Source organism: Rhinopithecus bieti, unplaced genomic scaffold, assembly GCF_001698545.2.
Source record: "Rhinopithecus bieti isolate Rb0 unplaced genomic scaffold, ASM169854v2 scaffold_6536, whole genome shotgun sequence".
Lineage (NCBI taxonomy): Eukaryota > Metazoa > Chordata > Mammalia > Primates > Cercopithecidae > Rhinopithecus > Rhinopithecus bieti.
The window spans coordinates 2,746,729-2,771,626 of record NW_016805524.1 but is presented as its reverse complement, the minus strand read 5'-3'; the positions used below and the strand labels follow the sequence as shown (position 1 = coordinate 2,771,626).

At 39.4% G+C, this 24,898-nt stretch overlaps 1 protein-coding gene across 1 annotated transcript in view; it reads right to left on the bottom strand.

The window, feature by feature from the left end:
* SLCO5A1 (solute carrier organic anion transporter family member 5A1) overlaps positions 1–24,898 on the bottom strand; it is a 157,378-nt gene that overhangs the window by 10,060 nt on the left and 122,420 nt on the right. The window contains exons 6-7 of the mRNA XM_017872744.1: positions 21,022–21,220; positions 528–687 (exon numbers count right to left, since the gene is read on the bottom strand). Of these exons, the coding sequence (XP_017728233.1) occupies positions 528–687; positions 21,022–21,220 (359 nt within the window). The remainder of the gene's footprint in view (positions 1–527; positions 688–21,021; positions 21,221–24,898) is intronic.

Sequence of the window (24,898 nt, the reverse complement as noted above, 5' to 3'; positions counted from 1 at the left end):
AAGGGAATTCTCAAAATAGCCTATTCTTGAACTGTCAGAAATATCTTTACTTTGAAAGTTTTTTTTAAGCCTGAACTGAACTGATACTGTATGAAAAATGGCCATCGCCCATCTTCACAGACTCCAGTCAGGGGAGGTGCTTTCCTATTCTCTTCTATCAGCACCAAATGTGGTCATCTTGACCTTCAAATCCATCACAAGGGCCCTGTCAGAGAAACAAATGGCAGGCCTAGAGCTCAACCTTATCAAGTTTCACTGAGTTGGCACAGAATATAAAGTAGGAGAACGCTGATATGGAACCAAATCCCTGCACCCAAATGTTCCAGTCATCCCTGGAAAATAAAATAATAGCAATGCATAACTTTCTCTCCTCGAGGTTTTCGTCAGAGGTATTTTGTAAGTTACTTGGAGCCTCTTGAAAAGAAAGACTGAAGTCATTTCATATGAAATTCTTGCATATGAATTTCATCACATCCTTGTCACAGGATGTTGGACTAACAGAAGAGGAACTTGTGAAATATACTCACCCCAGTGCTAAGATTACCACTATTAACACAGCCAGCCAGACAAGGGTTAAAGTATGTAATTCCATCTGATCCACAGACTGGCTCATACTCGTGTATTTTACAGCCACAATTAACGTTGCAGCTTCCTGTCAGATTCCTATGGGGCATGGTGAGAGAAGGTCTAAGAGAGAAGAGAAGCAGGTCATGAGCAACACTTACCAAAATAAAACTCATAGGAAAGGTCTTGAAATTAATAATTTGTCCATTTTAGAGAAAATATTCTTCCCATTGAATCAAAGCCTTGATACCCTAAGTAGCCACCCTCAACAATTATTTTTGTGACAAAACATAAAGAAAAATGTTTCAACTTTCTGGCACTACAGATTCAATGCTTTTTATCAGATTACTGCCCCACCTCAATTTCACCCTCCCTCTTGGTGCTATGAACCTGGTCTCAACATCTAGGATCTGCAATTCTAACCCTAATGTAACTACTCACCCTGTAGGCATCAGGCTCTATATCTTAACAAATCTGTACCTCAATTTCTTTATAAAATGGAGGAAATGCTTTTTAGTATTGAATCAATAGCATCACTGTGAGCACATGATCACAGTTAAAAACCCATCTATCCCAGTTATTAATACACGTTCCTCTGACCAAAAACTTATATTCTAGAATAAATTATCAAAGAAAGGCATGAGACGCTAGAAAATCAAAATGAAGTATTTTCAAAGATGATTAGGAATCACATTGCTAGTTTGATTTAAACAACCAGAGAACAAAGATTAAGCAGTTCTTCACTCAGGATTGCCCAGATGTGGATCCACAATCAAATATGGTGGGTTTCTTTTCTTGAGATCATGGTGTCTGATACAAAGAAATGATACCATATGAAAAGCTTGAAGAAAATAAATTCAGCAACAAATATAGAGAGAAGGAAAGGCAGGTAAGGATATAGGCCTAGGAAAGAGAGTGTAAACAAACCGGTGGAAGAGCAGAGGAGCACGTGGGGGATCCACAGAAGATGGAAAGGGGCTCTGTACTGCTCGTACCCAGTGACCACTTTTGCTTTTGTGACCACCAGTTTGGTGTATCACTGATGAAATGTTGTTCCCAAGACTATATGAGTTAGCAGTGGCAGATCCTTCATCCAACCATCCATTTATCCATTATCTACCCATTCAACAAATATTTTGGAATGTCTGTTATGTACCAGGTCTTGTCTTTTTTAAAATAGATTTAGGGGGGGAAGTACAATTTTGTAATATGGATATACTGTGTAGTAGTGAAGTTTGGGTTTTTAGTGAACTCATCACCTGACTAATGTACATTGTACTCAATAGGTAATTTCTCACCCCTCAACTCCCCTCCCTCACCACAAAGACTTTTTTTTTTTTTTTTTTGAGGAGTCTCACTCTGTTACCCAGGCTGGAGAACAGTGGCGTGATCTCCGCTCATTGCAAATTCTGCCTCCCAGGTTCAAGCAATTTGCCTGCCTCAGCCTCCCGAGTAGCTGTGATTACAGGTGCCCGCCACCATGCCCGGCTAATTTTTGTGTTTTTAGTACAGACAGGGTTTCACCATGTTGGCCAGGCTGGTCTCGAACTCCTAACCTCATGATCCACCCGCCTCGGCCTCCCAAAGTGCTAGGATTACAGGCGTGAGCCACTATGCCTGGCCAAGACTTATCTTTAATGACTATGCTAGTACCACTTATACAGTAGCGTAACCCATCACAACCATGTGTGTTAATCGGTGTTTGTTCAAAGGTTTGTTCAAAGGTTTTTTTCCTGTGGCTTCTTTCAAACTTTGATAATGAGTCCTTAAATTTTAATGGGGGAAACAAATTCAAAACAATATTAAAGTCTTATCAAGAAAGCCTTCTAACAAGGCAAATAAATTCTGTTTTTCATTCATGTCACTCCACAGAAAAAAAATTATCACAAGACTCTAATAATCATTACATTCACAAACTTCTAGTGTCATACCATTTTAAAGTTTGTATATACTTTAAAAAAATATATTCTAGACTAGTGAGTCTCCACTGGGTCAATTTTGCCCCCCCCAGGGGACCTTTGGCAATGCTAGGAGACAATCTTGGTTCTCACAACTGAGGGGGTGCTACTGTCATCTAATGGGCCACTAGTTCCTATTGAGGTAGGAGATCAGCAGGACCTGCTTTTCTGAGTCCTGGTCAGAACCCTGCTGATCAAAACAGGGTGTAGCAAAGAAACTGACCAAAACCAGAAGGACCAAGATGGCAACCAAAGTGACCTCTAGTTGCCTTTATGGCTCATTATATGCTAATTATAATATATTTGCATGAGACACTCCCACCAGCACCATGGCAGTTTATAAATGATGCCATGGCAAATGGCTCAAAAGTTACCTTATATGGTTCTGGGAACTCTCTGACCCATTTCCAGAAAGCTTGTGAATAACCTGCCCCTTATTTTGTACATAATTAAAAGTGGGTATAAATATAGCCAGCCAGCAATCCACAAGTGCTTCTCTGGGCCATTTTGCTATACATTGCTGCTCTGATAAACTTGCTTTCTTTCACTGCCAGCTTACTCTCAAATTCTTTCCTGTGCAAAGCCAAGAACTCCCCCGAGCTGAGACCCGATTTTGAGGTTTTCCCGGCATCACTAACACACAGGAAGGCCCCTACCACCTCCCATAATAAAGAATCATCTGGCCCAAATGTCAATAGTGCTGAGGATGAGATACCCTGTTCTAGACCAATTCTCACACTGTTCAAGGAGGCAAAAAGCTTTCCTGAGTTTGGGAAACAAGCACAGTCCCCGGTCACCTTTGGGTATGTTTGCTTTTCTTATGAGATCGTGGTGTCTGATACGAATAAATGCTACGAAATGAAAGGCTCTAAGAAAATCAATACATGCAACAAATATAAATAGCAATGAAAGGAAGCGGGCATTCCTGAAAAAGTTATTAGGAGAGAAGGTGATCATGGTACACACACAAAAAGCTGCTGACGTGGCTCATCCTTCACACTCTGCTGAAAATCATTTTTAAGAATAATGATGCTCTGTCTGACGGTCATTTACTCTCCAGAAAACAGACTGGATTCTAATAATAGCACCAATATTTAAACCTGAGTAACACTAAGCAGTCTCTCATTAGCCAGACGTGAACCCATCCTGAGAGCACGAAATGCACAAGGACCACTTACTGAAGGCTGCACTCATCCTTGTGCAGAGGGACTGTGCAGCTCCTTCCCAACAAACAAAAAGCATTTCTGGCAAGACATAAAATGTACAAGGGCTTCTTGCTGAAGGTAGTCCTCCGAATAAGAGGATTGTGTTAACTCAAGAATCAATGTAAGTGTTCATTCTGAGTGAGGCATGGGGCCTCGATAGCAAATACCTTATAACTGCATAGTCCACAATGTAAGCCTGAGAGTCACACATTACATCTTAATATAAAAATGATGGAATTACAGAGCTAGAGAGACGGAGGCATCTCTGAGATTATCTGGCAAACGTGCTAACTTTAAAGAACGGGAAACTGTAAGAGGTATCACAGCAAGCCTCACAATCACTGAGACCTCAAGAAAACCAGCTCTGGGGAGACAGCAAAAAAGAAAACAAGAAGTAAAAACAACAACCTTGTTATCCAATCTTTGTTAAATCAATCACTCAGGGATCGATGCTTATGTAAAGTAATATATAACAGCAAGACAAACGATTGTTAAACATAATTCAAACTATTTCTGCCATAGGGTCATTACAGCTAAGTATGTAAGAACACAGTGGCCCTCAAAAACCACAACCACACCCCACCAATTGTGTCCCATCACCCTGCCCCAAGACCTAAAGAACACTTGAACTTCCCCATCTAAACATACTTCTCCTACATACTTCTACTGGTCTCTAGAAACCAAAGAGAAGTCTCCTAACTTTCTTAAGGGACTTCTGACTCCTTTTGAGTTTTTCTCTATTAAAAGACGTAACAAGTAGAAATCCATACATACTATGTTCAAGCCATAAAAGAACATGATTCCCACAGCACAGAGAGAGAGAGAGAGAGAGAGAGAACCTCTTTAGCAAAATATACTAATAAACTAGAACAGTATCTTTCTTATAATTTCTTAATCTTCATCAATTTATCTCAGTCTTCAAGAAGACTTCAATGAGAATGCTTCTTTTCAACTCCACTTAAATTTTTGGCTTCATATTAGAACACTTCCTTGGCTATACAGAGCTACGCAACTTCAGGTTTACAAATATTATTATCATCACCATAAGCATCATTATCATTTAAAACTAACATCAGCAGAACCCTATTTTTATTCCATGAATTGCACGCTGAGATCTCAACATAAGTTGTCTCATTCATTCCTCATGAGAATTGTCATTATTATTGCCATGCTTCCATCTTTCAGAGAAGGAAATTGAAGGTTTGAGGAGATAGGCACTGCCAAAGTCACACAAGTAGTAAGGGTCAGAAATGGATTTAAATCCGACTTTATCTTTCACCACAGCGTGCATCTGTAAGCCCCAACACTGGCAGGGAAGCTTTGTGTAACTGTCCCTCGTTTTACTTCCTCTAGCGCAGGTCTTCTGGGTGGCTTATTTCGCTTTCTTCTTCCTGGAGAAAGCTCTAATGTAGCTTTTCTGGCGCTCTGCTTTCAGTGTTCTTGAGTGTGAGTCAGAAAGAGCTGGGTTCAATTTCATATCCACAATTCTCAAGTGCTGTGAATTTCAGATTTTATATTTGTAAAACAGATATCAAAATGTCAGTACCACACAGTTGTTGTGGGGGATTAGGCGGGTGAATGTATGGCCAGTGTCCAGCATTGTGCCTGGGACATAACACGCACTAAGATATTGGTGTGCTATCTGTCCACACTTAACAGAAGCATGAATGAATAGCAGTAACACAATCACAAACATGAGGAGTGCAAAAGGCTACTGTGACATTTTTCCTTTCAAAAGGATAGTTTTAATTTACTCCTACAGAGAATGGTGGGAAAAGAATTAGATGGAGATCTAGTTTCAGGCCTGCCATTTAGTAGCTATGTGACCTTGGGCCAAGTCTTTTCATCCATGGCTATTAAATACCCCTCCTGACTACACAAAGGAGAGCAAGAATAATCAACAAAACTCAGTGTGTGACAGCATGTGTGCTAGCATAGGTTTGGAAGAGGACTATATTCACGGAAGGTTGTGATTATCGTGCCTAATTGTTATTTTTATTATTAAAGCTCCTTTCAGCTTTGTAGACAACAAATTTAAACCAGGTATAACTTGAAACTTACATGGAATAACCCACAATGTGTACAAACTATCTCTTTAAGTCCAAAACCATTTCAAATAAAATAATGTGTCACTTATATGGCTTTTCAAAATATCTTTATTTATTATTGAAGTAATACATACTCATCGTAGAAATTTGTTAAAATACACAAAGACAAAAAAAATTTAAACATATGCATAGTGCTACCACCCAGAGATATCCACTTTTAATGCTTTTAGTATATTTTGTTCTGGTCTTTTTTCAATGTACATATAGATTAACATTAATAACATATTGCTACCAAGATTGTATGTAAAGTTTTAAATTCTATTTTTTCTCCTCCTAACATTACATTATATTATGTTATGTTAATAAGTTAATAGAACATATTTTAACATATGTATAGTCATAATATAACATATGTTAATATAAGGGTATAGAAAGGTAAACTTGGTCCTAAGTTTAATAATACTCAGTGGCATTTTTGAAATAAAAACTTACCATGTTTTAAGATATATACCTTACAGACTTCATGTTGATTTCTTTAGATCTTTGTTACAAAATTTCAAACTTGGCAGAAAGAAAATTTGCTTATACTTTATATCCCCTTGATACTCTTAAAACGAAGTAAAACAAATGTTGTTTGTGTCTCCAAATAGAGCCAACTAAAGATGAACTCATATATTTACATCTAGAAATGAACTCTAAGCCTATCAGTGAAAAGAGCTAGGATAATCCAAAAACATGTATATCTATGATCTTTTAAGCAAACTTCTTTTCCTTCTAATTCTTAGAAACTTCCATTAAAATTAGTAATACATATAATAAATGATTTTTAATGGTGCTAAAATATTTAAACAATGGAGAAAAAACTCTTAAGCAGATTAAGCTACCCATTAGACACAGGCAAGGAGATGAATGGTTTGAATGATATAATTGGAGAATTTAGGAATGACCTGGCCAGGAACGCCAGTCAACCTGGGAGGGCTGGTCCACTATCTAAAGACACCATGTTGTCCTATGGTAAAATCCAGTGTGGTGAGGAGGAAGCTGAGTTGTGCCTATGGCAAAGGTCTGAATTAACAGACTGTATTTATTTAATTTCTACAGTCTGAATATGATGGGACAATAAAGCCATATTCAGAAAAGATACTTTAGAGAAATATTTTGGAGCTGGGTGGGACTGAGTGAATCATCCCATCCAACAGTCTCTGCTGAGAACAGAAAACTGAGAAAAATCTTCCTGGTCCTTTGGTAGTTCAAGAAATTACCCTTGGAAAAGTTTCAGCTCAGTAGCTCAAGTCACCAAACCAGATAATATAATAGATTTTGCTTTAAGTTCAAGAAGATGGTAACTGATAAATGAAAGATGGTCGTAGACAGTAAGTAAATACTAAGTGATTTATCAGCACATAGCACTGGTTAAAAAGTCTTTACACGGACCTCAGACTGAACCCCATTTTGAAAAATTATTTGAAGAAAAGGCAGAGTGAGGGGCAATAACTAACATTACACAATGTATTTATGTAAAGCATCACTTAACCAAAGTTTCATGGTCAATGCCAGCTCTTTCGGGTCCAAGGTGATTAGGACATACCTGTGTGAAGTACAGTCTGGCAGCCACAGAGACGAAGCAAAACACATTTCTTAATTAAAACTGGAGGAAAATTGTGGGTGCTGAGAAGGTGAGTTAGAAATGGGCCAGGATTTTGCTAGAGCTCTTAGGATCTTTCAAAATGAAAACTCATCAGATTTTTAAGTCTGAAGTTTCTATTTTATTTTATGAGGGTTAGAATATCTAACGTGAAATCTACCTCCTTAACAAAGTTTTAAGTGTACAATACAGTATTGTTGACTCTAGACATGATGTTGAACACCAGATCCCTAGAGCTTATTTACCTTGCTTGACTAAAACTGTATGGCTCCTGATTCCTGATTAGTAACGACCCATTTCCCAATCCCCCTAGCCTTGATGACCACCATTCTAACTCTTTGAGTCTATGAATACCTCATGTAAGTGAAATCTGTGACCAGCTTTTTTCGCTCAGCATGATGTCCTCAAGGTTCATCCATGTTGTTGTATATTGCAGAATTTCCTTCTTTTTTAAGGCTGAATAGTGTCCATTGTACATACATAGTCATGTGTCACTTAATGACAGGGACACATTCTGAGAAATACATCATCAGGTGATTTCACCGCTGTGCAAATGTTGTAGAATGCACTTACACAAACCTAAGTGGTCTAGCCTACTACACTCCTAGGCTCTACAGTATAGACTATTGCTCCCAGGCTACAAACCTGTACAGCGTGTTTGTGCACTGAATACTGTAGACAATTATAACACAATGGCAAGGAGTTGTATGTCTAAACACAGGAAAGGTACAATAAAAATAAAGTATAAAAAATAAAAAATGATACACCTGTATAGGGCATTTATCACGAATGGAGCTTGCAGGACTAGAAGTTTCTCTGTGTGAGTGAGTGCATGGTGAGTGAGTGGTGAGTGAATGTGAAGGCCTAGGACATGACCGTGCACTGCTATGGTCTTCATAAACACTGTACACTTAGGCTACACTAAACCCATTAAAAACCGCTGTTCTTTCTTCAATAATAAATGAATCTTAGCTTACTATAATTGTTTTACTTTATACACTTTGTAATTATTTTTTAGCTTTTGGTTCTTTTGTAATAGCACTTGGCTTAAAGCACATATTGAACTGTGGTACAAAAGTATTTTTTCTTCATATCCTTATTCTAAAAGCTATTTTTTTTATTTTTTTTACTGTTTTAACCTTTTTGTTAAAAACTATGACACAAACACACACATTAGCCTACACCTACACAGGGTCAGGATCATCAGTATCACTGTCTTACACCCGCACCTCTTGTCCCAAGATCTTCAGGGTCCATAACATGCATGGAGCTGTCATCTCCTAAGAGAACAATGCCTTCTTTTAGAATACCTTTTGAAGGACCTGCCAGAGGCTGTTTCCCAGTTGACTTTTTTAATACGTAGAAAGAGTATGCACTAAAATAATGATTAAAAGTATAGTATAGTAAATGCATAAACCAATAAAAACAGATGCTTATTATCAAGTACTATGTACTCTACACAACTAGATGTGCTGTACTATTGCAGGACTGCCGGCACAGTAGGTTTCTTTATACTAGCATCACTCCAAACTTGTGAGCAATACATTGCACTTCGACCTTATGACTACAACATCATTAGGCAATAGGAATTTTTCTGCTCCATTACAATCTTACAGGATGACCATTGTATATGTGGCCCCTCATTGACTGAGATGTTGTTATGTGATGCATGAACATACCACATTTTCTTTGTCCATTCACTTGTCTATAGACTTTTAAGTTGTTTCCATATCTTGGCTATCAAATCTGAATTTTCTAAGAAAACCACTAATAACACATCAGGTTCATTCTACAAAAAGATCGTGATTACGTTTTGGCTTCACAGGAAAAGCTCATTCTCCTAAAACATCCCAACTCCATCCCAGGCACTTAGGTGATTCATGAGTACTTGATATTAATCAAAGAAGGGTCAGTCATTAAGTCCTTTTAATGTTAGAAAATTCACCATGCCCGTAAACCTGAAGCCCTTCACATAAACTTTAATGAATAGAACTGACTTATATAGAATGCTTTCTTCTTTGTATTTTTTCTTCTGTCAGAATAGTGTAATAATCAAAAGTATTGCAGCATTGCATCCAGAATCAAAGAAACTTCATTTCAAACCCTAGCTCAGCCATTTTCTAGCTGTGTGACTTGAAGCAAGTTATTTAACCTCTCTGAGACTTTATTCTCATTAAAATATCATTAAATAGTTATTATCAATTGCTTACTATTTATGCATTTTATCCCATTTTATCCTCCCTATAATCCTAAGAGATAAGTACTATAATTGATCACATCTTAATGTTGACGAAATTGAGGCACAGAAAGGTTAAAGAATTGGCCAAGTATCTTACTCAATCCTCACATTAATCCAACTAGATAGATACTATCTGTAGTCTCACCTTAAAAATGTAGAAACCAAGCCCAGAAAAGTCAAATAACTTGCCCATACCCAGACAGCCAGTATGTGGCAAGGCTAAGGTAAAAATCTAGACTGGCCGATGTGAGAGCCGCAGAGCAAATGCTGTAGGCATGCAGAGCACGTAGCATGATGCCTGTAACTCAGCTGCTCTGAATATCAGAAAACCATGCAGTATTGAGAAGTAGATACATCCCCAATAGCTCATCCAGCAAGAAGGTTGTGTGTGCATGCAGTTGCGTACACGCATGAAATACACGATTTAAAACAGCACCTCAGTGAGGTGTTCAGAAAGAATGCAAACTCTGACATAAATCATCTAGATCTGATTCAGTTCCACTCCTTATTAAATGAGTCTGGATAAATCACTTAATTTCTCAGGTTCTTGAACTAAAACATAGACAATAACATAAACAGTACAGGGGTGTCGTAAGCATAAGACATGTGTAAGTGCCAATCACACTGAACCAAACATGTACCTTACAAAGACTCCTTTCTTCACTGCCACTCCCTTCGTCTTTCTCTTTACTGACTTGAAAGGGAAAAAAAGCCACATGCAAGTCTTAAAATCATGCAGAATGAGAAACAGTTTTTACTAGGCAGGCCAGCCACATACTGTTGAGCAGGTTGTACACTGAACAAGGGCACCCAGCCAAGGGAGCAAAGTTGAAATGTAGCTCACACCCTGCTTGAAGAAAGGATTCCATTTTTGTTCACAAAAGCTATCTGCTACTCTAAAAGTGGCACGCCTATGCAGCTGCACCACCCAGTAGTGTTTTCATTAAGTCATTCTAGACTATATTCCTAGGACTTGGGAAACCAGAAGAATTCTCCATGGAAACTAGGTTATTCTTTTGCTACAATTTATAAACTTCCTTTAAAGTCAGACTGCAAATACTAAAACAATTGGGTCCTTGCCACGGTCTCCAGCACTCTTAATCAGGTTACTTGTTCTGGATTGAATAAGTAAGAAAAGGTGTACCGTAATTAATGGATTCGATAATAAAGACGTAAATTTTCGTCGAGTTCATAAGAGTTGCAGCCTCACTGTATGAGTAATATCCCTGAACTGAGATAGGTGCCAGACATTCATTCATCTATTAAAGAAGAAAATGGAATTGCTCTGCATGATCTAGAAGGAAAGGGAGTAGAGATAAGAAACTAACTTTTTTCAGCATATTCAAAGTGCTAGATTCTGTGCTAGGAAATATGAGAACCTTCCCGATATCATTCTCATTATCAAAACTACAAATATTTGTTTAAAGTATTCACATGATTTAAGCTAAAGGTTGCCAGGCATGGTGGCTCACATCTGTAATCCCAGCACTTTGGGAGGCCGAGGCAGGCGGATCTCCTGAGGTCAGGAGTTCAAGACCAGCCTGGCCAACATGGTGAAACCCCATCTTTACTAAAAAATACAAAAATTAGCTGGGTATGTTGGTGGGTACCTGTAATCTCAGCTACTCAGGAAGCTGAGGCAGGGAGAATTGCTTGAACCCAGGGGGCGGAGGTTGCAGTGAGCCGAGATTGTGCCACTGCACTTTAGCCTGGATGACAGAGCGAGATTCCGTCTCAAAAATAAAAAATAAAAAAAAGGTAATGGTTGAGGATGAGAGGAGGAGACACTGACTTCTCTCTCTCTCTTTTTTTTTTTTTAACCCTTCTGCGTTACTTTAATGTTTTCAACCAGATGTATGAGTAATTACACTGGTAACCAGGAGAGATGAACTTTAAGTATGCTTGTAACCGGGAAAGACTGACATCATCACCAGTTTTAAATATGAGAAACCCAAGACTCAACAAATATTATGTAATTTTTTTTGCAAGGTCACACAGTTAGACAATGATGGAGCCAGTACTTGCCTTTGAAAACAATACTGTGTGAGACAAATGAGTTTGAGGGGATGGAAGAAAGAAGTTCAGAAAGTTCACTCTTCATAACTTCATCTGTAACTAACATGGGCCACTCAGCTGTCTGCTAAGAAAAACAAGACTGGGGCATGATAAAGGACTTGAAGAAATGGGTTCAAATATAAAAACAGAGCCACCATCATGGGCATGAGAAGGAAAGCTGACTGAGATGAAGTAAATGGATTGCTCAGCAAAGATGAGGGCCTGCTAAGATTGGAACTCATAAATTTGTAATGGAGCCAATCAGCACAATTATATAATTTTTCCCAGTAGTGGTGGGCAAGCCCAGCCGCAGTTGATTCAAGATGGATGAGGCAGGTGTGGTGTTAAGCCGGGGTTTTAAGAATCTTAAGGAGACTTGCTGTTTAAAAGCAGGTAAGACATGGACTGTGCCTTCCGTTCCCTTCTGAGAACACACTTGAAATAAAAGTAGAGTAGGGTTAAAAGGAAAGCGTGACACCAAACTTCACAAAAATGGCAAGTAGATAGGCATGGGTTTATGTGAAACAGGCAGAGGCTGCCTTGGAGGAATAGGAGCCAGCCTGCCCGATCAAATCTCCACGGGTTCTGAGCTCAAAGTGAGCAGATGCAACAGAGGGCAAAAGTGAGTTGAGGAGAAACCACTGTGGGCCTCCCTGGAGCTCTAAGGAAGAGAAAATTGCATCAGTGAGCCCTTCCATTCTCATTTATCCTTTCCCTCCCATCTCCAATTTATGGCCCAGAAATTCTTCAGGAAGTGCTTCTCTAAGGAAACTGAAAGAAATGTAAAAAGCTAAACTTCTACTCTAGATGTTGACAACTCTGAATAAAATCCCCTCATTCTTGTCTTTGAGGTAGAGGGAGAGGAAAGACACCATCTGAGATATGCTAGGCTGAGTATTGTCACCTGCAAAGCCCAGAATAAACAAATACAAAAATTGATTCTTTAAAACAAAATGATAAAATGCAAGGCACGAAAACAAAGTAAAAAAAAAAAAAAGGTTATAATTGTATGTGCAGAGAGATCTGAGAAGACATTATTCCATAAAACAACACCAGAATGCTATGAAAAGGGAACACTCAGAATACAGCAAAGAAAAAAAAAATCCTCAAAATAAAAAATGTACATAAAGACAGAAAACAAGGCTTAAAAAAATCTCTCAGAGCAAAAGACAAAAGCATGCAATATGAGAGAATAAATCAAAATTAAACCCACAGGCAACCAGTCCATACGTTCCAACATCTGATTAGCAGGAGTAGTATAGAACACAGGAAAAAGAGAAAAAGAGTTTAAAAAAAAAAAAAAAGACATGTGTTGCATTAAAAGGGTTCAGAAAGTGCCTAGTACAATGAATGAACAAAGCCCTGTGCCGAGGCACCCATTCATTCATTCATTCATTCATTCACACAACAAATATCATACACGTTTTAGACAGTAAGGATGCAACTGTTATACAGATAGCTGGACCGGGCATGGTGGCTCACGCCTATAATCCCAGCTACTCAGGAGGCTGAGGCAGGAGAATCACTTGAACCTGGCAGTTGGAGGTTGCAGGGTTGCAGTGAGCCAAGATTGTGCCACTGCACTCCTGCCTGGGTGACGCAGCTATATTCTGTTTCAAAAAAATTATATATATATATTTATATACACAGCTCTACAAACTGTGCCCAAGGAGCTCATATTTTAGACAGAGGGGACAAAAGCAAAGCAAATCATTAAATGAGATCATTTCAGGTAATGTTAAGTGCCATGAGGAAACCAGGGAGAAATAATGTAATCAAGAGTGGGGGAACAGTGGGCTCCCCTAGATTGGGCAGAGATGGAAAGCCCCTCTGAGAAAGCGGCATTGGGATTATAAGAAGTCTCCAGCCATGACAAAATCTGAAGGTAAAGCATTCCTTATGAAATTTCACAACACCTTGAAAAAAAGTATTCTGAAAACTTCCAAATAAAGTTAGCCACAGAGAAATGAGAACTAAGGCTGAAATTACGTTTCTTATCAGCAACAAAAAATGCTAGATGACAAATAAAGCAATGGTTTCAAAGTCCCCAGAAAGATACTTTTTTAATTTTTACTCGTTTGTTTTAATTCATTTTTTTAAACATATTTTAGGTTCAGGGGTACATGTGCAAGTTTGTTATATAGGTAAATTTTGTGTTAAGGGGTTTGGGTGGACAGATCATTTCATCACTCAGGTAATCAGCATAGTACTCAATGGGCAGTTTTTCGATCCTCTCCCTCCTCCCACCCTCTGGTGTTAGGCCCCAGTGTCCATTGTTCCCTTCTTTGTGTCCATGTGTACTCAATGTTTAGCTTCCACTTACAAGTGAGAACATGCGCTATTTGGTTTTCTGTTCCTATGTTAGTTTGCTTAGGATAATGGCCACCAGCTCCATCCATGTTGCTGCAAAGGACATGGTCTCATTCTTTTTTATGGCTGCATAGTATTCCATGGTGTATATGTACTACATTTTCTTTATGTAGTCTCTCATTGACGACCATTTCGATTGATTCCATGTGTTCACTATTGTGAATCATACTGCAATGAACATATGTGTGCATGTGTCTTTATGGTACAATGATTCATATTCCTTTGGATATATAACCAGTAATGAGATTGCTGGGTTGATGGTAATTCTGTTTTAAGTTCTTTGAGAAACCATCGAACTGCTTTCTACAATGGCTAAACTAATTTACACTCCCACCAGCAGTGTATAAGCATTTCCTTTTCTCCACAACCTTGTCAGCGTCTGGTATTTTATTACTTTTTAATAATAGCCATTCTGACTGATGTGAGATGGCATCTCACTGTGGATTTGATTTGCATTTCTCCGGTGACTAGTGATGTTGAGCATTTTTTCATATGCTTGTTGGCTGTGTATAGTCTTCTTTTGAAAAGTACCTTCTCATGTCCTTTGCCCACTTTTTAATGGGGTTGATAATTTTTTAACCTAGAATTCTATGCCTGCTTAAACTACCACTAAAGAACAAAGACGCTTTAATATGCTCACAGGCTCAGAAAGACTTCCTTCCCATGTACCCTTTCCCCGGAAGTTATCTAAGGTTTTTTCTGGCAAAATGAGGACTTACCAAATAAATAAACAAACAAACACTAGTGGATACAACTGAGGAAACTTCTGAAAGGAGGACCCAGGGTGTAAGTTATGTCAACTGAGCAAGCAGTCCAAAGTGAAGCAGGAGGATGGAGTTCAGGGAAACAGGAAGATTCAGTAAAACAAAGCATGATTGAGAACTTAGAAAAACATACGGGCATGATCAAGGCAAGTAGCAAGAGAAAGAAGAGGCTCTTAGACCTCAAGGACAGGTCTACAAGAAATATATAATACAAGGACAGGTCCTCAAGGACAGGAAATACAAGAAAGATATGGTCCAACTATGACACCATTTTAAGCAAATTCCCATCCCTTCTCTACTTAGGTAACTGCTCCTTCCCTTATACTCCCTGTTTTCTGGAGAAAATGAACCAAAGGCTCTGGCTTAAAAGCACCACACATAAAGGAGAAGTTCAGTGAGATGCTAGAATGATGATAGGGAACTTAGGTAAAAGCCTGAAAAATGAACAGTGAGGACCCAGGCCCATTCCCCCGACTCTCAGCTCTAGGATGCCAGCAGCAAGGCTTACAACCCTGTAGTCCTCCCCAGCAGGGCCCCAGCAGGAGAGAAAGGAGCATCTGTCTCTTGAGGAACTGAAGCACCTCAGAGGTAAGCCCTTGGGTCCTGACACTGCAGCACGCTGATGAAAACTCCAGTTGCATCCACCTTCCACAGCGAGACCTACCAGATAACAAGACCTACCCTCATACACACACAGCAACTGCTCAGCTTTTTAAGTTCTCATTCTTCAATACCAAGAGCACGCTAAGGATCACCAGAAATTTGAACAGAACTGCTAACACAATCAAGACAGCAAAATAAACAGAAAGTAGGCACTCATAGGACACAGAGACAAATTAGGAAAGAAAAGGAAATCTAAATAATGTTGGAAAAGTAAGACAAAATATTCCACTCATGAAGCAAGATGGTTAGAAACAAGGGACAATCTGAAATCAAGCAAGAATTTTGAAATTAAAAATATGATAGACTGAGTGAGGTGGCTCACGCCTGTAATCCCAGCATTTTGGGAGGCCAAGGTGGGCAGACTGCTTGAGCTCAGAAGTTCAAGATCAGCATGGGCAACATAGAGTGACCACATCTCTACAAAAAATTATCCCAGTGTGGTGGTGGACACCTGTAGTCCCAGCTACTCAGGTGGATGAGGGGGAAGGATCACTTGAGTCCAGGAGGCAGAGATTGCAGTGAGCCATGATCATGCCACTGCACTCCAGCCTGAGTGACAGAGCAAGATCCTATTTCAAAAAAATAAAAATGACAGCCAAAATAAAGAATTCAACAGAGGACTTAGAAGATAAAATGCAAGAAATCTTTTTAAAAAGTAGAACAGAAAAGGACATATGAAATGATGATAAATAATGAGGAAAGGAGGACATGAGAGTAATTTGGCTGTGACACCTGCCACCACATTGATTGTCAGGGTTGATTCGGCTGATCTGGCTGAATAGACGGGTGTCCCCTGCCTCCCTCACCGCTCCACCTGTGTCCCTCCTGAAACTGCACACTTGGTCAAAGAGGACAACCTTCTCTGATAGAGGAGGATCATTCTTTGGTCAAAGGCATACAAAAAGTTGCCGGTACCTCCAAACAAGAATAAGAACAGGAGAGATCAATGAAGGGGAGAAAGAAAAAAATGGCAAGGAGAAAAAAGAAATTGAAGTTTAAAAACAGATCTGTAAAATATAGTCTCCAGTCAGAAAGAGCTCACCACGTGCCTAGCAAAAAATCAAAATGATCCATCTCAAAACACACCATAGTGAAATTCTGAAATACTAGTAATAAAAGGAAACTCCCAGGAAGGAAAAATACATCTCCTACAAAGCATTGGGAAAAAGAAAAGCCAGACTTCCAACAAGAGCATTAGAAATTAGATGACAATGGGGCAAAAACTTCAAAACTCTGAGTAAAAATGACTCATCCAAAATTTCAGCCAACTTGACAATCAAATGTAACAGTGTATATGTGTGTGTATATGTCTATATATAATATTTATCAATGTACATAACAAAAAGTCTCCCAAAAAAACAAAGTTACAGCCTATACAGTCTTTTTGTAGCTACTGGAGGATGTGCTCCATCAAAATGAGGGAGTAAATCAAAAAAGAGGACTCCACAGAGTCCAAAAAACAAAGGATCAATACAGAGAGAGGCAAAGAAATTCTCAGGATGACAGCCGGGCAGCCAGCCCAGAAACATTGTGTCCAGATGAGAGTAGGGGGACTGTGGGCCCGGCATAGATGACTCCAAGAAGTGGGCAGATGGAACCATGAGCTCATCAAATAGGTGGAAGGTCATGTTGAGATATTTTTTGAGCTCTCAGAGGGTGTGGGAAACTAGATGCAGATTCAAAGAAAACAAAGTAAATGAAATAAAGTAATTATTAATTCCAGGAAAATCAGTGTTACACAAATAAGGAAATCTAATCATGATACTGTAAACCAAAAATAAAATTCTAAGGCCCCCCAACCAACTGAAAGGACTTCCTCCTCAGCCAGGGCTCTTTTAAAATTTAACCTGAGATACCAGTTCAGACCAGGATGGGAAGTAGGGAATCTGGCATGCCTCATTATACCTCTCCAACATTAACATCAACACAGACTTGAAGTCTGATAAGAAACATTTCAGTCTATTCTCTCTGAAGCCTGCTTCTGGAAGGCTTCCTCTGCAAATAAGAACTTGGGTCCCCACAGTCCTTCATCTCAGCCCAGACATTCCCTCCTATGGATCCCAGGTCTTCAGATAAACTCAACCAATTGTCATCCAGGAAATTTTTTAATCTACCTATAAGCTGGAGGCCCCTGCTTCGAGTTGTCCCACTTTTCTGGACCAAACCAATGTACTTCTTAAATGTATTTGATTGAAGTCTCATGTCTCCCTAAAATGTATAAAACCAAGCTGTACCCCGACCTCCTTGGGCACATGTTCTCAGGACATCCTGAGGGCTGTGTCCCAGGCCACGGTCATTCATATTTGGCTCAGAATAAATCTCTTCAAATATTTTACAGAGTTTGACTCTTTTCATTGACAATACATATGTCATAAATTTAACATGAAAATACCAAAAAAGGATTTGATCACAATTTGTAAAGGTAAAGTGAAGCTCCTCATTTGCCAAGCTAGGAAGTCACAAATAATACCTTAGTTTGATTAATTTATATAGTATTTCTGAAAAGTACCGAGATACATTGCAGAAGAAACAGCTAAAAAGAATTTAAAATTATTGCCCCTGCAAATCAGAGTTAGTCATAAGACTGCTGGGTTTTTGTTATGAACTTTTAAATTCTATTTATGTTCTCTAATTTTAATAAAAACTAATTTGATAGAAATAGAAATTATTCTTAATTTATTAGTGATGACTAATGACAAGAGCTAGCCTTCAGTGCCTCACATTAGCTGAGAGTTTTACACATGTTACATACATAACCCTTGCCCACAACTTTCTAAGATTGCTGCTAACATTACCCCAATTTACAGAGGTAGATATTGAGGTTTAGCGTTAAGCAACCAGCCAAGCAGAGTCAAGATCCAAATTCTAATTCCACTCCAGAACCTGAGTTCTCATTCTATACTGCTTGTCCATTTTTAAATATTTTGTTGTTTATGCCATCCTATTAGGCACTATCAAGAAGCCACATACCCAGTACACGCATCTTACACATACACACACTGATGTCTTCTGGTAGAAAAATAACCCCCAGGACAAAAGATGGCACAGTATTCTGTAATCTAAATAAACTCTGATTTGTTATTCCTTCTCCTCACCCCCAAACATTCTAAATTGGCTAGATGAAATCAAAGCTTTTGTTATTCAAATGCAAAGTGGAACATTTTATAACATAAAACTCCACTGAGAAACAAAAGGAAACAGAAGTGTTTCTTGGCACCAAGCACCAAAACTTGGACAATGAAGCTCTGTTAAATGAGCAGATCCTAACAAAAATACATGTAGTTAAGAAGTAAAGGTTGACTGGGCACAGTGGCTCACACCTGTAATCCCAGCACTTAGGGAAGTTGGGGCGGGAGGATCATTTGAGCTCAGGAGTTTGAGACCAGCGTGGGCAACAAAGTAAGACCTCGTCTCTGCAAAAAATACAAAAACTTAGCCAGACATGGTAGTGCATGCCTGGAGACCCTCTTTACTCGGGAGACTGAGGATAGAGGATCCCTGGAACCTGGGAGGTTGAGGCTGCAGTGAGCCATGAGTACTCCAGTCTCGGGGACATTGCACTCCAGTGTCGGGGACAGAGAGAGACTCTGTTTCAAAAAGAAAAGAAATAAAAGTTAAGGTTTTCATAACTCTCACAGAAGAGCTTTCCACCTTCTTTTGGTGAGACTGTGGGGAAAACAGCACTCATATCCATTGCTGGTGAGGGCAAAAATTGGTACAATACCTGTGGAGGTAATTTGGTACTATTTATTCAATCTCACTTCTGAGAATTTATCCTGCACATACAGAGCACACAAGAGAAGTGATAAATGCCTTGAAGTTATTTATTGCAGCATTGCTTTTAACAACTAAAAATTAACTGGGCATGGTGCCATGTGTCCATAATCCCAGCTATCTGGGAGGCTGAGGCAGCAGGCTCACTTGTGACCAGGAGTTCGAGACCGGTCTGGGCAACATAGTGAGACCATGTCTATAAATACATAGAAAAATAAATAAATAAATACATACATACATACATACAATTAAAGATTAGGAACAACCCACTGCCCATCAAATGGGGGCAGGTTAAATACAAAGTGGAATACAATGGAATGCTATGCAGTGGTTAAAGGTAGTGCTTATGGGCACAGACACTGTAGCCAGATTGCTTGAGGTTAAGTCTTGGGTTCTGGGCAGTGCCACACTGGAGGCAGCCACCCTGGATGACAAGATTCTACTGTGAAATTCTAAGGGATTTTGTCAATTGTTTGTTTAACACAACTATTTTTAAAAATTAAATGATATAAACATGTAATCAAATGATATTAAAGACAAGGATAATAAATACGTAAAATTCATCACCTTCTAATTATTTTATTATTATCTATGCTCTTGCCTAGGCCATTTAAGTCTATTCTACCTGTATGATAGAAACATTATACAATGGTGTGTGACTGAGAACCTCCTCCCAACTCGGTGTTCAGGGTCGACAAGCTGATGACATGAAATCATCCACAGGGGTGTATTTACATCTCAGAATTGACAAATGCTACAAATCAAGGCTTTTGTTTACTTTTTACTTTTTGTATAAATGAATTACCACTATGTTGCCCAGGCTGGTCTTGAACTCCTGGTCTCAAGTTATCCTCCTGCCTCAGCCTCCCCCAAGTGCTGGGGTTACAGGTCTGGGCCACAGCACCGGCCATGAGCCTTTTTTAGAGAGCCATTTAAACATTTGTCAGCAGTCCACTGGTTACATGTGATCGGTACCTCCGTTTTGCTATCTGTAAACTCAGGATGATAACAGCACCTATTTGATAGGGTTATTGAGAGGATCATGGATTAACATATGTCAAGCACTTAAGAGCATGCTCAGCCTGCAATACAGTCATGGTAAAGGGGAGCTATGCTTCAGATTGTTACTACCAATACAGAAAGATCTCCAAGCTATATTGTTCCATTTTTAAAAAGCTCAGCAAAGCATGTATGAATGCTCTACTTTAGATACAAAAGAGGAACAATTGAAAATACATATCCACAGCGTCTTCAATAAAGAAGCCTTGGAAGGATATGCAAAAAATGAATGAAAGGGGTTACCTGTTTCATCTTCGGTTGGAGGAATGGGAAGAGCTAGGTGGATGGAGGACTTGAGTAAGAGCAAGAGGTTTCATCGTACCTTGTATTTCCATTGAATTTTATGTTTTTGAGCTACAGAAACATTCCCCATTCAAAACATTACAATAAAAACTGAACAATTTTCATTAATCCAATAAGCATTTCATCCTCATCTGATGTAATTAAAATGCTATGAAAGTCCCTCTGTGAGGGTCAGAAGGGGCACAGAGGAAGACAAGACCCTGGCTTCTGCTCTGCAGGAGTGCATGCTCCACTTGGAGAGGCAGAGCACACAGAGAACACACAGGGAGAACAGCTTGGAGGGAGGGGTGCGAGTCTGACTGCAGATGCACAAACACCATGGGGCTTTGCACCTCCATCGTGCAGATACAACGCAGCTCTTAAGAGGTACTTACCCTGTTGTATAAGGGATGTTTATGCCCCCTAGATTAATGCTTTCACATCCAACAATAAATAGGGTTGAAAAACACAGTAAAGACACACCACTGCAGATCATTGCTAGTTTTGCAGATTCTCTGGCACCAAGTTTCAATTTTTTGATAATGTAGCCTCCGAGAACAATACCAACACCAGCACTGGGAACGATAATAACCCCTGGGGAAAAGAGAAGGAGAAGATTAATTTGAACTCATGTACACTATTATTCATCTTATCTATTCTGTCTCCTGCTCAGTAGTACTAAGGTAAAGAATCAAAAATTACTGTAATCAATACATCTTCATTGTGTGTGATTTTATAGTATAATATTATTTACAACACATACAATCAACAATAGACTCACATCCAGATTTCAATAAAAACTTTTATACAGCAATAAAATAAAGACAAGCAACCCATTACAAAAGTGAGTAAAACTTGAGTAAGTTCTTCACCAAAGACAAAATCCAGACAAACAATAAACACGTGAAAGGGGGGTCAACCTCATTACACAGAAGGAAATACAGATGATGCACCTAACATAGAAATGATAAATACTCAGGTGACAGGTACCCTAAATACCCCAATTTGATCATTACGCATTCTATGCATGTCACAACATTCCACGTGTACCTCATAAATAAGTATGAATGTAATGTATAAAATAATTTTTTTAATTTGAAAGCCACAGTGAAATACCACTACACACCAATCATGTTGGTGAAAATTGTAAAGTCTAACAATACCACACGTTAAAGATGTAACGTAATGGGAACTCTCAACACATTGGCAGGATGTAAATCTCAACACTCACTTTGAAAAACAGTTTGGCATTATCTGGTAGAGTTGAAGATATACACACCCTGTGGCAATCAATTCCATTCTTGGATCTATACCCTGAAAAAACTTGTGCTCGTGGGTACCAGAAGAAGTGGACAAGATATTTGAAGCACTGTAATAGTAAAAAACTGGAAATAAACCAAATATCCATTAATAAATATATCATGTATAGTATATCTATATAAAGGAGTGCTTCTATACACTCATTAAATGGAAAGAAACGTAGCTGCACACAGCTTTGTATGATGAATTATATAAAGACAATGATGAACAGAAGGAACCAAATGCAACAGAATGCACATGACATGACTACGTTGGTATGAAGTTCAACAACTTGTAAAACTAAACAGCATTGTCTGGGAATGCACAAACAGGTAGTACAACTGTGAAGAAAAACCAGGAGTAATTAACACAAAAGCCAAGATAGTATAGGGATTCATGGTATCAGGAAGGGATGCAGGAGGTTCCTCTGGTGCTGAAAATACTTCATGCCATGACCTGGGTAATAGTTACTGCTGTGGTCTGAATGTCTGTGTCCCCAAAAAATTCACATGATGAAATCCTAATCCCCAAGGTGATTAGGAGGTGGGATCTTTGGAAGGTGATTAGGTCACAAGAGTGGGAGGCCTGATGAATGGGATTCGTGCCATTATAAAAGAGGCCTGAAAGAGCTACCTCACCTTTCCATGTGAAGTTACATGGTGGGAGGTCACATGTGAGAAGACAGCCTTCTATGAGAAATTGGGCCCTCCTTCACCACACGGGGCCAGGGCCTTGTTGTTGGACTTCCCAACCTCCAGAACTGTGAGAAACAAATTTCTGTTGTTTAGCATCCACCCAGTCTATGGTAATTTTGTTACAGCTACCTGAATGAACTAAGACAGTTACACTGTGTTCACTTTATAATTATTTCTAAATTATGTTTAATGTACTTCTGGGTAAGTTATTTTTCACTGTAAAAAAATAAAGAAATTGGCCAGATGCAGTGGCTCACACCTGTAATCCCAGCACTTTGGGAGGCCGAGGCTGGCAGATCAGTTGAGGTCAGGAGTTTGAGACCAGCCTGGCTAACATGGCAAAACCATGTCTCTATTAAAAATACAAAAATTAGCCAGCGTTGGTGGTGCACGCCTGTAATCCCAGCTACTCAGGAGGCTGAGACAGGAGAATCGCTTGATTGAACCCTGGAGGCAGAGGTTGCAGTAAGCCAAGATCGTGCCGCTGCATTCCAGCCTGGGTGACAGAGTGAGACTCCATCTCAAAAAAATAAAATAAAATAAAGAAATAATCATGGTGCCTGCCCCCAAGAACCTTACAATCTGAAAGAGAAACAAACAACTTAATAGAAATTAGAATACAATAAAATAATTATACGAAGTGCAGGGAGAGAGTCTTCCCTGAATGAAATCCGGGAGGGTTTCACACAAGTGGCAATATTTGAGTTGACTCTCAATAGATGAGACAGAATCTGCCCAAAGGACCAGCACAAAGACTATCCTATACAAAGAAAATATCTGCACAAAGAAAATACATGCACAGAGGCATGAAATAATGAAATTGAGGATTCAATGCAATACAAAATATTGAGTATGGAAAGGAAGCAGCTGGGAGGTGGAAAGACCTGGAGAAGAGATTTAGGGAAAACGGAGACCATGAAAGACCATGGAAAGGAGCTCAGGTTGTATTTCTGATAATGGAGGCCGCTGAAGAATTCTGAGCTGCGGTTGACAGGATGGAAGCTGTGTATTACAAAGATCAATCTTGAAACGACATGCAAGACAGCTTAGATGGGGTCAAAACTCAAGTCAGAGAAGTGGTCAGGGGGATGACTGTAAAGGTCCTTGTGAGCCACAGTAGGGCCCTACAAAGATGGCCCAATAAATTAGATAAGGACAGGGAGAGAGTAAGGATGACTGCATGACACCAGATGAAGGAAGAAATCTGGAATATGAAGAGGAAATGTGTGAGCAGAGCAGCTCAATGGCCCCCATTGTAGACTTGTTGATTGTGAAGGGCCTGAGGAACAATCAGGTGAAATGCCTCACCCAGTGTGTCTGTGGGCTGCAAGATCAACAAATAGCTGGCTGGGAGATTTATAGCCAGGAGATGAATTCATGGCATAAATAAGATGCTCCAACAAGATGGTGCAGAGTAAGAAAACAAAAGGGCCAAAACTAACATCCAACATCCAGAAGAGTGCCAATGGTAATGGGGTATCATAAAAAGGTGAGCCCATATAGCAAGTTGAAAATGAACAGCTACAGAGGCCGGAGGAAATGTGGGAAACAAAAATGTCAGAAGTCGGAAAAACTTGAATTTTGGATTCAGAAAGACTGGAGTTCAAATCCTCACTCCATTTTTTGTAGCCATGTAATCATGCAGGCTTCCTAAACCTTCTAACTCAGGGTTTTTTGCCTCATCATGGAGATGTATTCCTTTTACCTTAGCCTTAGAATGAAGATGACAGGAACTATCTGTAAGTAGACATAGTACATAGTATTTGGTACATAATATAAATTGTAGCTATTAATTAGCAAAGCAAGATGGTGGGTGCCTGTAATCCCAGCTACTTGGTAAGCTGAGGCAGGAGAATGGCTTGAACCCAGGAGGCAGAGGTTGCAGTGAGCCAAGATGCGCCATTGCACTCCAGACTGGGCAAAAAGGTGAGACTCTGTTTCCAAAAAAAAAAAAAAAAATTGTAGTTATTACCATTACAACTGTGCCATAGAAAACCAAGGAGAGAGAACAGGCATGGTGGCTCATGCCTATAATTCCAACACTTTGGGAGACTGAGGCAGGCAGATGATTTGAGGTCAGGAGTTCGAGACCAGCCTGACCAACATGAAGAAACCCCGCTCTACTAAAAATACAAAAATCAGTGGGGCTTGGTGGTGAATGCCTGTAATCTCAGTTACTCTGGAGACTGAGGCAGGAGAATTATTGCTTGATCCCAAAAGGCAGAGGTTGCAGTGAGCTGAGACTGCACCATGGCACTCCAGCCTGGGTGACACAGTG